The sequence below is a fragment of the Phocoena sinus genome, chromosome 2 (genome assembly GCF_008692025.1).
Source record: "Phocoena sinus isolate mPhoSin1 chromosome 2, mPhoSin1.pri, whole genome shotgun sequence".
Classification (NCBI taxonomy): domain Eukaryota; kingdom Metazoa; phylum Chordata; class Mammalia; order Artiodactyla; family Phocoenidae; genus Phocoena; species Phocoena sinus.
The window spans coordinates 5,049,358-5,067,673 of record NC_045764.1 but is presented as its reverse complement, the minus strand read 5'-3'; the positions used below and the strand labels follow the sequence as shown (position 1 = coordinate 5,067,673).

Genomic DNA, 18,316 nt, shown 5'->3' with positions numbered 1-18,316 from the left:
AAGAAAGGCGTCAAGGATAACTCCAAGCATTTAGATCTGAGCACTGGAAGAATAGACTTGCCATTAACTGAAATGGAGAACAGTACTGAAGTACAAAGTTCGGGGGGTGGATCCAGGAGATCCTGTGAGATTTATAAGGATCACAAGATTCCTTCTGAGTACCCCAGGGAGGTGATCACTGGGCAGAGGTCATAGAAACCTGGAAAGAGGTCTAGGCCAGAAATACAAACTTGGGAATCATCAGTATGTAGACGGTATTTAAATTCATGAGACTAAATGAGGTCTCTGAGGTCTGAGGATGAAAAGAAATGAGGTCTGAAGACTGAGCGCTGGAACACTCCAGTGTCAAAAGTGAGGGGAGATGCAGAGGAATCTACAAAGACTGAGAAGGAGAAACTAAAGTATTGTAACTATCTGACTTGTTTTTTTTGTTGCGTTGGTTTTGTTTTCTTTTCTATTTTTCGGCCGCGCTGCGTGGCATGCAGGATCTTAGTTCCCCGATCGGGGATCAGACCCGCGGTCGCTGCAGTGGAAGTGCCGCGTCTTAACCACTGGACCGCCAGGGAAGTCCCTGACTTTCTTAATACACCGCAAGCTGCTAAAGAGTAGAAATAATTTCTTGATCATCGTGTTCCTTAAGCAAGAGTTCTCAACCCATTCTCAACCACGCATCCTTTGAAAAAGCTCCCAGGGAATATGATACGCAGCTCCAGGGTGAGAATAACTGTCTCTGTGCCTGTCATAGTGCTGGACACAGAGAAGTTGCTGTGTGTTTCTGAAATTGAAAATTAATATCTGATCAGAACGTAAAAACACCCAAAGGTTTCAGATATTGGTTTTGAACTATGACAATAATCAGCCATCCGCCGTGATCTTACCAAGAAAAGCCATACTGGTCCCCGAGTTACAATCGGGGTACAGCGGTTGCTGTACACGGTAAAGCTACCTGTGTTTATTTACATTACGGATGTTTAAGTAAAATAAGTAACAAAAAGTGAGGAAAGTATACGGTATGTTGGAGGAAGATTGCTTTTAAGTAGCTTCGCATTTTAAAGTCAAATGCCTTTCTCTTCCTGTACTTGTGACTTGTAATTCTGTTCTCATTAAGGCTGGAACCATACAGTAGTGAGAATAAAACAGTCAGAATTTCATCCAAGCCCTGGCTCTGCCTTTTCTAACTGTCTGATGTTCTGCAAGCCATTTAACCCTCCGACTTCATCTCTTCCACTTGTGGAATTAGAATAACAAAAGCTATTCTGAAGAAATACTGCGAAGACTGTAGATATACTTAAATTATCTTGCAAACGGTAGGCCCACAAAAACGGTTGTTGTTATTACCACTGCTGATAATTTTGGTAATCAGAATAATTGTCATTATGATAAAAATATAATATCATAAAGATTGTGAATGGAGTAGTCAATTAGTTACCCGTGGTTATGTGAAAAATTATGAAAAAAATTAGTGGCTTAGTTGTTTTACAACAATCAACTATTACTGCACAGTTTCTGTAGGTCAGGAATTCATGAGTAGCTTAGCAGGACAGTTCTGGCCCAGCAGCTCATTAGGATGTAAAGTCAAGATGTTGGTCGGGGCTGGAGTATCTACTTCCAAGGAGCTTCACTGACACAGGCGGTGCTGCTGTTGGTGGGAGATCTTAGTTCCTTGCCACGTGGACCTCTCAGTGTCCCCATGACATTCCAGCTGGCTTCCCCCAGAGCAAGCAATCCAACAGCAGGCAAGGCAGAACTATCAAATCCTTTTATGACCTGGCCTTGAAATCCCACATCGTTATTTCTGCGATATCGTATTGTTTACACAGGGCAGCCCTATTCAGTGAGGCAGGGGAGAAGCAAGTAAATACCAGGAGGAAATGATCATTGGGTGCCACCTTGGAAGTCTGGCTACCACAAATAGTAAAGAAACGATACCTTTAACGTATTTCAAAGTGGTGAGTGAAAGTATCAATGACAGATTTGCTCTCCTTCTCCATCCCACTTCTAAAATTGGAAAGAATGCCTAATGTGAATACATAATCAAGACTGCAGTATAACGAGAAAGTCAGTGTTTCAGTTTTCCTCTGAGGGAAAAGTCGGTTTTGCTTCCACCAACAAACACTTATAATCAAACAATTCACGATTCCAATCTTCAGCATGGTAACAAACGATACTAAGCAACTCTTGCCACATATTAACTAAGAAATTCAGACTGGAATTCCTCCAGTTACCTTCTAGCATCAACAACCACACACAAAATATTTTATTTCCCACCTTTTCTTTAACTGGTTGCCTGACTCTGAACAAGGCATAATCCCACTTTTATCTTTAAACTGAGGAAATTAGACTTTTTAGAAAAACAAAACTTACACATAAAAAAGTACACAGATTAGAAGAATTTAAGAGACTATTCCTTCAAGCTCTTAAATTGTAGGATGATTGATTTCTTACGTATTCTTTGAGGCACAGAATGATGGCTAAACCACCTTTTGATAGACTTGACACAACTGCAAAAAAAAAAAAAAACTTTTCAGAGACTTCTATCATAGCCTCGATGTTAGCTCACCTGCCCCAACTTAAAAGTTTATACGAGCAAACACAGCCACTCCTTTGGTTACCAAGAGATACATCACAAGATATTAAGAACATACCAAGTTGGTATGAATGGCTGTTTTGTGTTAACTTCTTCTTTCTGACCTCAATACCAAGGAAAGGAAGTAGGGCTAGATTTTAAGGGCTAGTCCTTAAAAGCTGACCACAAAAGGCAAGTTAAAGGGTCAGAGATGAAAAGACAGACAAAACTGCGGGTGTCTCTTTAAGAAGCAAAGAAAGCACCACAGATTTAAAGCTAGGTGAACAAGTCATACGTCACTATGCAGAGAAAATCTTGTAAATGACCACACACTGTCTTTCCTGACAGACAAGTGAAAACTTAGGAATACTTGCTTTGTTAACAGGCTGTCAAGTGGTATGTTCAGAGTCAGGTTTTTTGAAGCCTGATCTGCCATAATTTATACTTCTTTTCAAGCTGCAATTCAGGTCATGCTGTGCTCTCTGAGATAATAAACAGGAAGAATGCTTGGGGCCAGCCTTCAATTCACTTTGCCTTTCATCCTGCAAAACAGAGCCTTCGAACAGACACCTTTAGGATGCCCCATTAAGATGATCCTTTCAGGAAATGCTCTTGTTCTCAGTAATTTTAAATGGTACGGCATCAAGTAGCTCATCACACATACACACTCACCAAGCAGTGTATGGTTCCAGCCACACCCAGCCTATGCAAGCCTGGGTTCCAAACCTTAATTCTGAGAATCTGAATCTTACCAAGAAAAGCTATTTGAACACAAGCAACTTTTTCATGCCCTGGTGATTGCACAGGAAGTTACAGGGCAGGGGCTTACACTCTGTGCCTAAGAGCTCTAAATATCTCCTTTCACTAGAAGTACTATTTAAACTACTCAAGTGTTCAGAAGATATAAGAGATTGCTGTTGTTTAAGAAAAATGTTTCCTTCCATCTTTAAGGAAGACCTGAAGGGCCTAGAGTCAACAGAATGATGGGAACGGCAGAGCTATTTAATACATATGGCGCGGAAATATCTGGTTGACGTCACTGATTGGCGCTCCGTTTCCATAGCATAGCTGTTGCTGTAAGCGGCATCCCAGCCAGAAACTACTTCCCCCACGCCAAGCACGCACCAGCTCCACTCACGTTCTATTGGCCAAGCCCAGTCACATGACCCGAAACATCTAGGTAGGCTAGTTCCAGCCAGTGGAACGTGAATGAAAGTGATGTGTGTCCCCTCCAAGCTGGGTGTGCTTTCTCCATAGCACCCTCTCCCTCAGCAGCAACCCTGGGGTCACCTGTTGAAGATGCCTGCATCATAGGACAGAAAGAGCCAGAATCCCTGAGTCAGTACTCAGAGGACAGTTGCCTGACCAGGAAGGAACATCTATACTGAATGCTGCATGAGAGAGAATACAAGACTGTGTTATGACACTGCATTTGGGGAGATTTTGTTGGAGTAGCTCATCTACCCTGACCAGGTGGTGGAAACTGAAGAAATATAGATGGACGTTTTCTTGGGATCCAGGATCATCTGGGAAAATGGAAGAGGAACACAGGAAGAAAAAGGCACAGGAACAGAGGCAGCAAACCCTAAGATGGGGAGGAATGAGTTCATTTCCTGGATCAGCCCCTCTGAAGTATCTGCTCTTGAAAAACCAGCTCATTGGTCTGAAACAATGTGAATTAAGATGGACAACTTGGATATTCATACGGTCAACCCTTTACAATGATATACACATAGCACAAAAGATTACAAATAATCTTTGCCATACTGAAAAAGGCAAACTAGCAGTGATAAGATGGCTAGGTAGTATGTTGCAGATTTTTAAAAAATAAATAAATTTATTTATTTATTTATTTGTGTCGGCATTGGGTCTTCGTTACTGCACGCAGGCTTTCTCTAGTTGCGGTGAGCTACTTTTCGTTGCTGCGTGCGCGGGCTTTCTCTAGTTGCAGTGAGCAGGGGCTCCTCTACATTGCAGTGCATGGGCTTCTCATTGCGGTGGCTTCTCTTGTTGCAGAGCACGGGCTCTAGGCGCGTGGGCTTCAGTAGTTGTGGCATGTGGGCTCAGTAGTTGTGGCTCGTGGGCTTCAGTAGTTGTGGCATGTGAGCTCAGTAGTTGTGGCACACGGGCTTAGTTGCTCTGTGGCATGTGGGATCTTCCTGGACCAAGAATCCGTGTCCCCTGCATTGGCAGGTGGATTCTTAACCACTGCACTACCAGGGAAGCCCCGGCTAGGTAGCATTTTAGTTCATGATAATATTTTATCTGGGAGACGCCTGGTAAAAAAAGGGTTTGGGATGGAGAAACCCAGAGAAACATTCAGGGAGAAAGAATGAGATAGAAAAAACCAGAAAACTTCAGATTCAAAGTAAGAGACAAAGCCAGAGAAGTGAAAGATAGGTTTCAAAAATGAGTTGAAGTTTGGTTTCAAAAATGAGTTGAAGTTTATGGATAATTTTTTAAGAGCTACAAATTAGATATGGTAGAGAAAATGCTTTGAGGATCTAAGAGGTTTATTTATTTATTCATTAGTTTAATCCCACAAATACTTACTGAGCAACTACTATGTGCTGAGCCCTGTGACAGGCACCATGGACAGAACCACAAACTCATGGTCTTGGAGCTCAGAGTCTTAAACAGAAAATAAAGAATTGTGATACAAGGTACCCCATCTCGATGGTCTTCCCAATGGCAACTGTTTAACTTCCTTTTATTGAAAAATGTAGTCAAGACCAGTGGGAGACAGAGCACCGATTCCCTCTCACTCTAGTGCCCTCTTCCTAAACTCTATTTTAGCATCTGAAATGGACAAATTGGCTGAGGAAAGAGAAAATTCTAACTCTTTAACAGACCATGAAAAAAACAGAGCTAGGGACTTCCCTGGTGGTCCAGTGGTTAAGACTCCACGCTTCCACTGCAGGGGGCGCCCTTTTGATCCCTGGTTGGGGAACTAAGATCCCACATGCCGCACTGAGGCAAAAAAAAACCAAAAAACACAAAAAAAACCAAAAACAGGGCTAAATCATTATTTCTAAGGAAATGAAATTGCCTTTTATCACCACGCACCGAATAGCTTTCCTGATTGTCCCCTGTACGTCTGTAACAACAGTGGTCGCAGAACGTGCGGTTCCGGACAATAGACAATACAACTGAACAAATTAGTCTCCTGAGTGCAAAGTAACACTTTCATAACAATGGGTAATTCATGCCTACTTTCTCTACACCTCTGCGGAACAGAATAACAGTGCAGGCTAATTACACGAGCTGGCTGAAAACTGTGCAGGTCATGAAAAGGCATCTCTCTGAAGAACAGCCGAGAAAAGGTCTTAGCGCCAAATCCAAACCAATAGGAACAAAGTGAGAGAGCAAACGTGAGACCATATGCCCAGGCAATCGCATTCGCGTGCTGCATTTAACCACGTTTGCAGATGCCCATAAAGGGGGTGTAAGATTCTCTGCCTTGAAAAACAACGTCACCTTCCGTGATGAAAGAACTTTCCGCCACGCTGACTCAAGCGCTTTGCTCCAAAGTACAGCTATGGGTCATGGCTACGTTAAGCACTTTTGCCACTTTGCGGAACAAAGACAGTTCCTATCAGAGAGAGAGAGAGGTGAAGAGAGTCAGTTGAAGCTTTCACACACCGACTCACATGTCGGGCAAGGGATACAACAGGCTTGTCGCAGGGAATGGGGAGCAAGGACCAATTTTTCCAAGTTCTACTCTCACGAGGCGTGGTACCGCAAGACATGTGGAATTTGAGTCCCTCAGGAAAACTTCCAGCAAACAACAAGCAAAACAATGGCTCGAATAGGATCAACACAGACGTGCAGTGCCATCTATAGTGCATGAGCTGCTTTACGTCCACCTCAAAATTCAATGTATTTATTGTGCAAGAAAAGAAGCGTTTGCAACTGCTAGTTCTGGCCCATCTACCATAAGCCAGGGTCCCGGCAAAAACAGTGGCCTGCTCAAACCGAGTCATTTGAGAAAAGCTTAAAGAAGGCACTTTTCCCAAAGTCCTGGGCTGGATGTAGGAAAATCCAAATACAGTATCAGGGGACCATTAAGAGCTCACCCCTAGGCTGAGGAGTCCAGGGGAGGGAATGAAGTGAAAAAGGAGAGAGAGAGATACTTAACAAAAGTCATGACCTTCATTAAGAATGTAACACCTTCCATCGGTCAAGGATGTAATTCGCCTGCAGCAACATCACAGGAGAAAAGCTTCTTTTCATTCCTCCCCCTTCCCGATCCATTTCTAGGGCTCTCCTGAGTCAAATGCAAAGAAAAGCAGTTAACAAAGGAGCCAGGAGCCTATGGATGAAGTCCCTGTAGGTCGGCCTCCAAGGGCAAAGCGGAACACAGAGCAAACTGTGGTGAAGGGAGAGAAGTGGGTCAGATTCACTCAAATCAGAAATCTTACTGGGTAGCAGGCTTTCCCCACTAACTTCAAGGATCCAGGCTGTCGAGAGGCTTAGACAAAGCAGAGGCACCTGGGACGCCCAAGGCGGCCTCCTCGGTCCTGGCTTCCTGCGCTGGACGTGCACCTCTGGCCCAGAAGAGTAGGTGAGGTCTCTAAGTGAGGTCCCTGGGTTCCTTACACAGCAAGAACATTTAAACTAGGAAACATTTCCCTGTACACCTAGAGAGCTGGACAGCCCATGTGCCTCACGGATCCTGGGTTCCATTTAATATAAGTAATTCCTCAGGCAGGGAGCAGACTACTAGGACATTTCAGTGGACAACGGTCCCTTCCTCCCGGCGAGTATTATTAGTCTATTACCCGAGGTCTAGTTGAAAGGAGATTAGACCAGGCTGCCTACCGCAGTTTCCCTCCCCCGCCGCCCCGGGTCACCCTCCAGGGATGGAAGTACATGGGTTATAGGCAGCGTTAACTGCTTCCTCCCATAAACTGTTTTTAACATTAAAAGAGGAAGAGATGTGTGTGTGTGTGTGTGTGTATGTATGTGAGAGAGGGAGAGGGGGTGGGGGAGAGGGGGTGGGGGAGAGGGGAGAGGGGAGAGGGGAGAGGGGAGAGGGGAGAGGGGAGAGGGGAGAGGGGAGAGGGGAGAGGGAGAGGGGAGAGGGGAGAGGGGAGAGGGGAGAGGGAGGAGAGAGAAAGACTGATCGCCAGACTGATTATTAGGAAGAAAAAGAGAAGGAAAGGCCGCTGGGTCTCCCTTGAGCAAGACTGCCATGAGGACCCTGCTCTCCTTCTCACCCTGCACAACTTTCTAACTCGGTCAGGCAAGCGCACAGCGACCTGCAACTCTGATGAGTCCCTTCCAGGGAGATTTACAGGTGCCAGCCCAGGCCCCGCCCGAACGCGCATCCCCCCGCACCTCCAGACTCTGCCCCTTCCCGGGACAGCCACAGCAGCACCTCTACCATCGGACTCTCAGGCCACGAGTAGCTCTTCCTTGCACGCAGCTCGGAGCTTTTCGAGCTCCTTTTCCCTAGTTCGGAGAAGATGGTGCTGGAGACTCTCTGAAATACAGGATCGTCAGCAGGTGTGGGAAGCTGCAAGTGAACCACAGCTGGGACTGGGGCGGGGGTGGGCGTGGGGTCAACCTGTTAACCTTCATGGGACTGCAAGCAGCTCGATACAGGTGCGCGTTTCTCTAGACTAGGGTCCAGAATGCCATGGGGTTCTCAAAAAGAGTCAGGGCCTAGAAAAGCTGAGCTGGTAAAACTACACGGAGTGTCTAGTGAACGTGGATTCAGGGACAGATACGCAGAGTCCCCAGTGCCAGGGTTGGACCCTGGTCTGCACTGTTCAGCCCCTCACCAACCCCGTCACCCAACGGAGCTTCTCCAAGCCCAAGGTCATGCCTCCATGTGAAGTCTTTTTTAAAAATATTTATTGGAGTACGGTTGCTTTACACTGTTGTGTTGGCCTCCACTGTACAACAAAATGAATCAGCCAGACACATACAGATATCCCCTCCCGTTTGGACTTCCCTCCCATTTAGGTCACCACAGTGCATTAGGTAGCGTTCCCTGTGCTCTACAGTATGTTCCCATCAGTTGTCTACTTGATACACAGTATCAATAGTGTATATGTGTCAATCCCAGTCTCCCAATTCCTCCCACCCCCACCCCCTTCCCCCTTGGTATCCATACATTTGTTCTCTACAACTGTGTCTCTATTTCTGCTTTGCAAATAAGATCATCTACACCATTTTTCTAGATTCCACATATATGCGTTATTGTCTGATATTTGCTTTCCTCGCGAAGTCTTATTTTCCAAATGATTTCAAAGACGCCATGAAACATTTTTTGACACTTACAAAACACCTATTTTAAAAGTAAATGAGGGCTTCCCTGGTGGCGCAGTGGTTAAGAATCCGCCTGCCAATGCAGGGGACACAGGTTCGAGCCCTGGTCCGGGAAGATCCCACATGCCGCAGAGCAGCTAAGCCCGTGCGCCACAACTACTGAGCCTGTGCTCTAGAGCCCGCAAGCCACAACTACTGAAGTCCGCACGCCTAGAGCCCGTAGCCCCCGCTCACCACAGCTAAAGAAAGCCCGCACAGCAAGGAAGACCCAGTGCAGCCATAAATAAATAAATAAAGTTCCATTAAAAAAAAAAAATTACATTCAATGCAAAGAGTAGAACTTACTTTCTCGTCTTGTTAGATAAAGTCTCCAAGCCAGCTTGCAGATTTTGGCATCTCTCTGTCGGCGGGAGGAACTTCTCGTTCAGATATGTGCTGTTTTGTGAAAGAGATTCAAAAAGAGATTGATTTAAAAGGAGAGCTTATGAGATACGGTTAACAAAAAGCAGATTGAATTGATAAACGGGGCCCAATTGAGGTCTGATTTTCATCCCTTTATTGGATTTCTCTGTGGAAAAGGAAATTGATATTTTCACCTGCAACAATGGGTCTAAATGAAAAAAGAAAGTTGACATGATAAAGTCAAACAGAAAAGAACACTCCACGGGGCACTGTATTTTCATGTTCTCATACTTTGAGGTTAGTATGTACAATGAACGAGTTATTGAATAGTTTTAATCATCGTGTGTGTAAGTAGGCTTTATTTCTAAAAGATGTCTCCAGCTAGGAAGCATGCAGACCCAGGACATCTGTAAGGCTCTCCCAAAAGAAGGCAAGATAAATCTGGCCTTTGATTATTAAGTAGCTGTGATATAAGGGTCTGTTGCTATTGTTTTAAGAACTTGGAAGAACTGGAGTTGGAACAAAACCAAATCACAAAGCGAGTTAAGGTCACGGGTCGGGCTGCCTAACGAGCCTTGCGGACACGTGTGCTACTGAACTGATTGAGGCCTCTACTTCTGCATCTCTAGTCCTTACCCCATGGTGCTATTGTCATGATATATGCACGATAGAGGGAACAATGAAAAGCACCTGGTACGACGCCTACCACAGGAAATGCTCAAAAATATATCAACCACCACTTTCCCTACACTCGGAAAACATGCACACAACTCCAGCTTCCTGGGAGTGCATCGATCGTCCTGAAGGTATCTGCTGAGGATCTAACATGTGCTGGGAGCCAGGCACAGGAGACTCAGGACACCGAGCTGGGTAACACAGCACACAGTCCCTTTCCCTAGTGGAGCCTGCAGTCTGGTTAAAGAGAACGATGCATATCAAACAAACCACCACAGGAATGAATACCGAATTCTGATCTGTGGTTATTAGGATCCTGAAGACCGCAGTGGCTGCCATGGAGGAGTGTACTGGGGAGCTGCCTGCATCCTGGGGGCGGGGGGCCTCTGAGAAAGTGTCATTTGGGTGCAGATCCCCAGGGTAATCCAAGGGCGTTACTTTGGGAAGAGGGGGGAACATTCCAGATAGAGGGGAAAGCATGTGCAAAGGCCCCAGAATGTGTGAGGAGCTGAAAGGAGGCCGGTGGGGCTCAAGGCTGAAAGGCTACAGGGTGTCTGGAGCAGTAAGTAAGGGCCAGAGCACACAGGCCTGGTGAACCAGGTTTAGAATGGACCCTAAGGACACAGGGAGCAATAGGTTAGGGGCGGGGAGTGATGGATGGGCCTGGCCTCAGGTGTGTTTTAAGTAGTTGACTGAGAAATGAAACGAGAGGAAGCAGGACTACAGAAAAGGTGGGAAAGTTAGAAGGCTTCTGCAGGGCTCCAGGAGAGAGAGGACGGCAACTTGCTTTGCCAGCCAGGATGGAACAGACTATGATGTGCTCACAGACATCCCCCAATGGCAGTTGCTTTGCATCACAAAGGTCTGTTTCTTACTCATGAAATGCCCACTAGACACTGGGTAGCTCTCTAGGGTGGCCGTGCTCCCTGCGACCTAGGAATACTGCGTACTGTGCCCTTGGGGGCACCTTCCTTTCAACAACCCACTTCCATAATCTCTGTGGCAGGAGAAGAAAGTGCTGGAAGGTCTTACTCTGTATCCGGATGCTTCAGCCTGGCCAGAACTAGCTGCATGCCCGACCTGACTGCACAGTGGTTGTCAGAAAAGGGCCATCGTCCTCTGTGCCCAGAGAAAGAGGCGATCAGGATCCAAGAGTGGACCGGAAGCCCACATCCACTTGCCCACTGGCAGGAAGAGAGGCTGACAGATTTGAGATCTATTCTGGAGGTAAAACTGACAGGACTTCAGAATAAGCTGGATATGGAAGGTGAGGTAGCAGGAGATATCAAGATAAAGACATAAACAAGAGAGATGCATAATTAATCCTCCAGAAGTGCTGTCTAAAAAGACAGTGCGCAAAATACATACGGGCTCACAAAATCCCTCTTTATCTTTTTTCTTTGGCTGCATTGAGTCTTCGTTGCTGCGCGCGGGTTTTCCCTAGTTGTGGCGAGCGGGGGCTACTCTTCGTTGCAGTGAGTGGGCTTCTCACTGCCGTGGCTTCTCTTGCTGCGGAGCACGGGCTCTAGGCACGCAGGCTTCAGTAGCTGTGGCACGTAGGCTCAGTAGTTATGGCTCGCGGGCTCTAGAGCGCAGGCTCGGTAGTTGTGGCGAACAGGCTTAGTTGCTCCGCGGCATGTGGGATCTTCCCGGACGGGGGCTCGAACCCGTGTTCCCTGCATTGGCAGGCGGATTCTTAACCTCTGCGCCACCAGGGAAGTCCCCCCCTCCCCACTTCCGTCCTCCTTCTGTCCACGTGCCTCACCTTCTGTGCTTTCTGAATGTATTACCGTACTTTGCAAGGATTTGTTTATTTCTAATTTGCTGTGTATTTTAATTCAGGCAGCACCGTGAATGACGTGAATTACTGAGCCAGCAGTGCTTTGAATTCTGATGGCTTCGCAAGACTGAATTTGTGAAACTGTGACAAACAGGCACCCAGGCTTTGGTGACAGAGCACTTTCCTTAAATCGGAGAGTATCCTTGTTAATAAAAAGTCCAAACAGCTTTGCCCAACTGAAATCACAGAAGGCCCATGGAAAGCACATGAGGGTACCTGTGGGGAAGTGGAGGTGAGAGTGAAGAATGAAGCCAGAGGGACAAAAGGGGCCTTAGGTGTCAGCCAGCAGGGCCAGCCTTGAATCTGGGCTCCACTCTCTGACCTTGGCCTTTAAATCCAAGAGTTTCCTTTTTAAATCTTTACTCAATAAGGTAGTTTATAGGGATGCTACAGATTAAATGTTGGTGTCCCCCCAAAATTCATATGTTGAAACCCGTGCCCCCAAGGTGATGGTATTAGGAGGTGGGGCTTTGGGAGGTGATGAAGTCATGAGGAGGGGGCGATCATGAATGGGATTAGTGCCCTTATAAAATCGGCCCAAGAGGGCTTCCTGGTCCCCTACCGCCTTGTGAGGTTACAATGAGAGGATGGCTGTCTATGGGAAAGTGGGCTCTCCAGACACCAGACCTGTACATGCTATGATCTTGGACCTCTAGCCTCCAGAACTGGGAGAAATTAATTTCTGGTATTTATAAGCCACCCGGTTCAGGTCTAGCAGCCTGAATGGACCAAGACAAGGGATTACATGGGATGGGTATAAAAACAGCTGATACACAAAAGTTACTGAATAAATGTTGTGTTCTTGTTCTCCTAAATGCATTCTGTGTTGTTTCCTCAGTTGTTGTTATTACAATAGGGGATGGTATGGTAATACTTCTCCCACCCACAGAAGTCATTTCACAGTAAAAGGAACAGAAAGCGGAGCCCCTTGAGTTCTCTCTTTCTCTCCTGCCCCCTTTTCATTCAAAGGATCTTCCTAGTTTTCTTCCTTTTCATCTAATGTCATTAAAATCTTCCTAGGAAAATGCTAAAACACTGACCTGTGGAACCCATAAACTTCAAATGTTTGTCTACATTAGGCATCTGGCCAATATAGCCCCTTTCACTGCCTCTTAGACAAGACTCCTAGTTCATGCTGTTTTCAACAATGTTTGTTATTCAAAGTGACAGAAATACAAATTAACAATATAACCGCCATGTTTTAAGATGCCTGAAGACCTGACACCGTAAGAGATGCCAGGACCCATGGAGAAGTGGAAGGCATTAGACCTTCCAGGGAGAGGGCTAGACCATCAGTCCTCTCCGTTGTGGGAATAAGCGAGAATTAGACGTTCCTTAGATCTGAGCTCATGAGGAAAACCACAAGGGAGTTACTTGCTCTTGAGAGAGGAAAAGAAGAAACCTTCCCAGGCTTGAGTTGAGAGAGGTCATGATCCTATTTGAGAAGATGGCATCCACCACAGATGAAGACATTAGAATAAATCCTCCTCAACTTCTGATTTGGGGACATCTCTCAGACAAGGCAAAGGGGACAGAGAGAAATACAAAGAGATGAAAGTAGGAAATCCAAAGACCTGGGGTCACAAGTAACCTGGCGGAAGATGAGATGGCTACAAGTCGTGTGGGCTGATTTATAACCTGAGGAAGGATGACTGGGGGTCAGGTTGGAATGGCCCATCCAAAAGGACTGGATGTTCAGGGAGAACTTGAAATGGTAAAGAAAGCAGCAGAGAAAGTACATCAGAGCCTGCTGTAGGTAGAAGTCTAGGATATGAACGGAGAGGGACCCCTGCCCCCCAACAAACTAACTCAATTTGGCGGTCTGAGCAGTTGGGTCTGGGAGACAAAAAAAAAAAACCTCTAAGAACCAAAATCTCTGGGGCCAGACTCTCATGGGTTCAAAATAAGATAATAGATAATTATCTATCATAAAGATAATAATTATCATACCATCAACTCTGATAGCTCTTTTTTTTTTTTAATTTCAATTTGCTGGTGAGAGCCCTTTTAAAGAACTTCTTAACAGAATTAGCCAAAGAAGAGAAAAGAATCACCCTACATACAATCTGCCAAATATAGAGTGGAGACAGCCTCCCAGGACAAGTCATGGAGGGACGGTGGCCATCCTCCTGGAGATATGCTAGAACCTGATGAACCAAGTTAGTGCTTGAGGCGTCCCAGACCAGAGAGCTGAGATGGCTCTAACAACTGCCCTGCCAACGTCTCTTTAATTGCTCCATTACAAGATCACAATCTCTGCTTGCACGTCACGAGACAAGATTGCTTGTCTGCTCATTTGTAGCATGGGTAGAATCTCACCAGCATGCCCAAGTTCCTGCTCCTTCAACATTCTGTCACATCCACCTTGCAAATCTGCCATAATGGAGCAATACAGCATCTGGCCTAATGCATTCCTATACCTGCCCCCAAGGACTGCTGGGAACAAAATCACCCAGGTAGGTGGGCTGGTGCCTTGATAAATTCATGGTGTCCAGTACGCTAGGCCCTTTCCCTTCTGCTCCATCCTCACGGTCCCCAGGTGGGTGGTCCTGCTAACACATTTGATCGTGTCATTTCCCTTCTGTGTTCCCCCTCAGCCTCAGAGGGACACACGGAGCCATCCAGGACCTGGCCCTTGACCGTAATTCTAGTCTCATGTTTTACTGACTGTTTGCTAACCATTAAGTGGTACTAATTCCTCTTTTTCCATTCCTTGCGAGTCTTAGATTATGGATTTTGATTGCTTTTATTATTTAATTATAGGATTTATTTTTTTGGTACTGGCAAACCAAGCCTTCAGGCACGTTTTCATCACTTCAGTATGTCACGGGGGAAAAAAATCTTTAATAAGATTAGGGGAAAGATACACAAAAACAAGCATTTCTGCTATCATTGTTATCTATGTGGCTGATCTGAAATTCTATCTTCATAAGTCAGACTTGAGTTGAAAACCAACTGGCAAGATTTCACAATATAGCAAGAAGCTTAGAGACTACAATGGGTACTGAAAACTAATAATAATTAAGGCTCTGAAAATGCAAAGAATATCTCTTAACCAGAACAAGTGATTCAGTCCCTACAAAGTAATGTCACCATTATTTTTTATGTTTTTTGCGGTACGCGGGCCTCTTACTGCCGCAGCCTCTCCCGTTGCGGAGCACAGGCTCCGGACGCGCAGGCTCAGCGGCCATGGCTCACGGGCCCAGCCGCTCCGCGGCATGTGGGATCCTCCCAGACCGGGGCACGAACCCGCGTCCCCTGCATCGGCAGGTGGACTCTCAACCACTGCGCCACCAGGGAAGCCCTGTCATCATTATTTAGTCGGTATCCACAAGGACCACTAAAACAGAGTTAAAGACTTTTAATTAATGCAATATGCATTCAGTCCCCGGACAAATAAAACACCCCAAAGAATAATTTGCTTGTAAGTTACTGAAGAGTGTCAAGAACATCCAAATTATTATTTTTTAAAATTAATTAATTTAGTTTTGGCTGTGTTGGGTCTTAGTTGTGGCACGCGGGCTCTTTGTTGCGGCGCATGGGCTTCCCTCTAGTTGTGGCTCACGGGCTCAGTAGCCCTGTGGCATGTGGTATCTCAGTTCCCCGACCAGGGGTTGAACCCATGTCCGCTGCATCGGAAGGCGGATCCTTAACCACTGGACCACCAGGGAAGTCCCAAGTTCTTGGGACATCCAAATTCTATTTACAGTGGCCAGAAAGGGGGCACAAACTGAGTTGTGAATCTAAATGAAAAGCTTAAAACCGAATCAACTTTATTCTCTCTGAAGAAAGAATTTCTTAACACATGGGCAACACAGCCTAAAAATGGAAAGTCCAAAGAATAGGAATTGTTCTATCTACGTACCTTGCACACTCCTTCCCCGTTCCTGGGAAGAGATGCTGATGAGACAGGAGTGCGTCCTGACCATCAGCAGAAACCCCCCGGTCCACTGGTGTGACAACTGGCCTGCCAGCTCTAGGACAGAGGGGACAGGGGCCAGCTGTGCTCACTTCAAGGTCATCAAGCAAACACCTAATTACCATGTGCACCCCGTGCCATGCAAGTTCCCCGAGGGAGAAAGGCAAGCATCCCAGCCTACCGGGAGAGTCTGATTACTCTTTTCAACTGACAAATTAATATTCTGGCTTACGAGTGTGGTGAACACAAGTCTGCCTTTGAAATCAGACCCAAGAACTGATGAAATCAAGTCTTGGTGTCTACAGAGATGAGGGGAAGACCCTGGCCAACCTCTTTGTTCAGTCACTCACCAGGCATCCGTGCCACAGAGAACTATGGCTACTGGAGAAAGGACGGGGACAAGACCGTGTCCCTGTCGCCTTGGAGCAAAGAGTCTGGTGCAGAGGACAGACAAGCACACGCTTACCAGGCTGAGTCTGCAGAATGGATGCTGGCTTGGTGGATTCCCACCATCACGTTACTTTCAAGAAACCATGAATCTGTGTTTTGGTGGATATCACTTAATTCAAAATATTAAGAAGTGCTTTGAAAATGGCTACATTAGAATTTCACTTCCTTATACATGAACACTGCAGCCACCTTAACTTGCAGAAATTTCTACAAGTAATCTCTGCTAACTTGGTTTTTCACCTTGACTTTTACCTGTCTTTGGTTACCCTTGACAACGATTAATTAACTAACTCTCTTACTAAATCAGTTACCCTAAGGTATTCTGGTCCCTCCACCACTGTTGGAAGATAGTTTTCAAAAATGGACAATCATAAATATCATACAGATGTGAAATGAACATGCATTAAAGATTTTCTTTTATTCCCCATGAGGGAACCAGTTCAAAGCAGAAGCCACAGAACACACAGACTTATAGATCAGAAGTACTGAAACGAATGTGCCAATAGAAGGAAGTCCATTGGACTGCTACCAGATAGGATGTAATCTGCATATTTAGAGATAAGAATTATTTTGTGTGGCTCTGAGCTAACTACAGCTTGCACAGCTGTAAAACTGTTCCCAGGCGGTCAGCATCAGCTAACGCAGGGGTGTGTGATCTGAACGATGCCAACGTATCCACTGAAGCACACAATTTCCCCGAAACCATTAACAGTATCACTGCCTACCACTATACAGTTAAAGGAAAGATCAAGAGTACTGAACCTAAAAGACTTTCACTCCATGTAACTTGCAGTCTCCTCCACTCCACAGCTTGCCCAAGGGGAACAGGTGGACCTGGTTTAGCTATAAGTCCTCCGAGGCACACAGAGAGCACCGCCTTACCTAAGCAGGTTGAAGTAAGGGTTACCAGAAGGACCAGTCTGATATGGAGGCTGATTTAAACTTCAAGTCCAGATGGGCAAGAGGAGGGTCAAAGAAGAGGAAAATAAAATAGGAGCAGACTGAGAACAAATGGAAGAAAACAAGTGACCAGCGCTGGACCATCCGTGCCTCTTTTCACTGGTCCTTAGGTGTGACATCCTTGGGGCCTTGAGATCAACTCAAAAGTGTAGACAGGATGGAACTGTTCTCCGTACAGTGTTTCCAAGTCTTTTAAAACCCACCTCCGACAATATTTTCTTACTTGATACAGCCAAGATTATTCTGACCTTTCTTTAATGTGCTTTGAATTTGCAAACCCTGGATAAACTGAGTATATTTTTGATACTAATATCCACATTCCTTGATGCAAAAATTCTGATATGCTTTCCTGGTTAGACGTGAAGATGATAACAGCAACTCGATGTATTGTTGTCAGCTTTATTCACGTGTCATATACTCCGCACAATGGATATACAAGGTAGGGACTGTGTCCATTTTACAGATGAGAGCAGTAAGACACTGGAAGACGAAAGAACATGCGTAAAGTCACTCTGTTAGAACTGGAGTAGAGTTTTGAACCCAGACACTACATGTCTGTGTTCTCAGGCACCGTGCTATTCTACCTCCCCTTATAGGGAAAAATTTGTTCTTCAGTGGAGAGCTATTCATTGTCTACAGCACTCGCCACTCCAGGTTACCTGATTCTGAGTCTACAGGAACTGACAAATGGTCTCTCCTTGACCAAACTCTAGTCAAGTTCCTCTGAGGTCTTTTTCAACTAGGACCCATTTGTGGGCATGTCCTTAAGAGACCAGTTTTAACAAGAACCCTGCTAAGTCAGCTCATCCAGAATCCCCCATCCTCCAGGTGTGATCACCCTTGCTATCTGACCAAATTCCTCAACCTCCACCATCCTCCAGGCGATATCCAATCACCCTGGTCTGCCTTTGGCAAGATTCCTAGCAGGCTGGTTTGGCGAGAATCATCCCTTACCCCTTGACATTCCCTCCACCGACCCCCACCTGCTCCTTGGCTATAAATTCCCACATTTCCTTGTTGGATTCAGAGTTCAGTCCCATCTCTCTCCCCTACAGCAAAACTCCACTGCTGGAGTCCCTACACCCATTTCACTAGTACTGAATAAAATCTGCCTTGCCCGCCTGTCCTTTAACAGAGCTATTTTGCAATTCTATGTATTGAAGTTAAGTGATAGCAACATAAAACGATTCTTGTCTACGGGCATGCAAGTGTGTTACGTCCAGTGGAG

General features: G+C 45.8%; 1 protein-coding gene across 2 annotated transcripts in view; it reads right to left on the bottom strand.

Moving 5' to 3' along the window:
- Positions 1-18,316, bottom strand: part of ST8SIA6 (ST8 alpha-N-acetyl-neuraminide alpha-2,8-sialyltransferase 6) — a 155,405-nt gene that overhangs the window by 61,786 nt on the left and 75,303 nt on the right. For both annotated transcript variants that reach the window (XM_032624446.1, XM_032624447.1), the window contains exon 3: positions 9,188-9,277. In XM_032624446.1, coding sequence (XP_032480337.1) covers positions 9,188-9,277 — 90 coding nt within the window. The remainder of the gene's footprint in view (positions 1-9,187; positions 9,278-18,316) is intronic.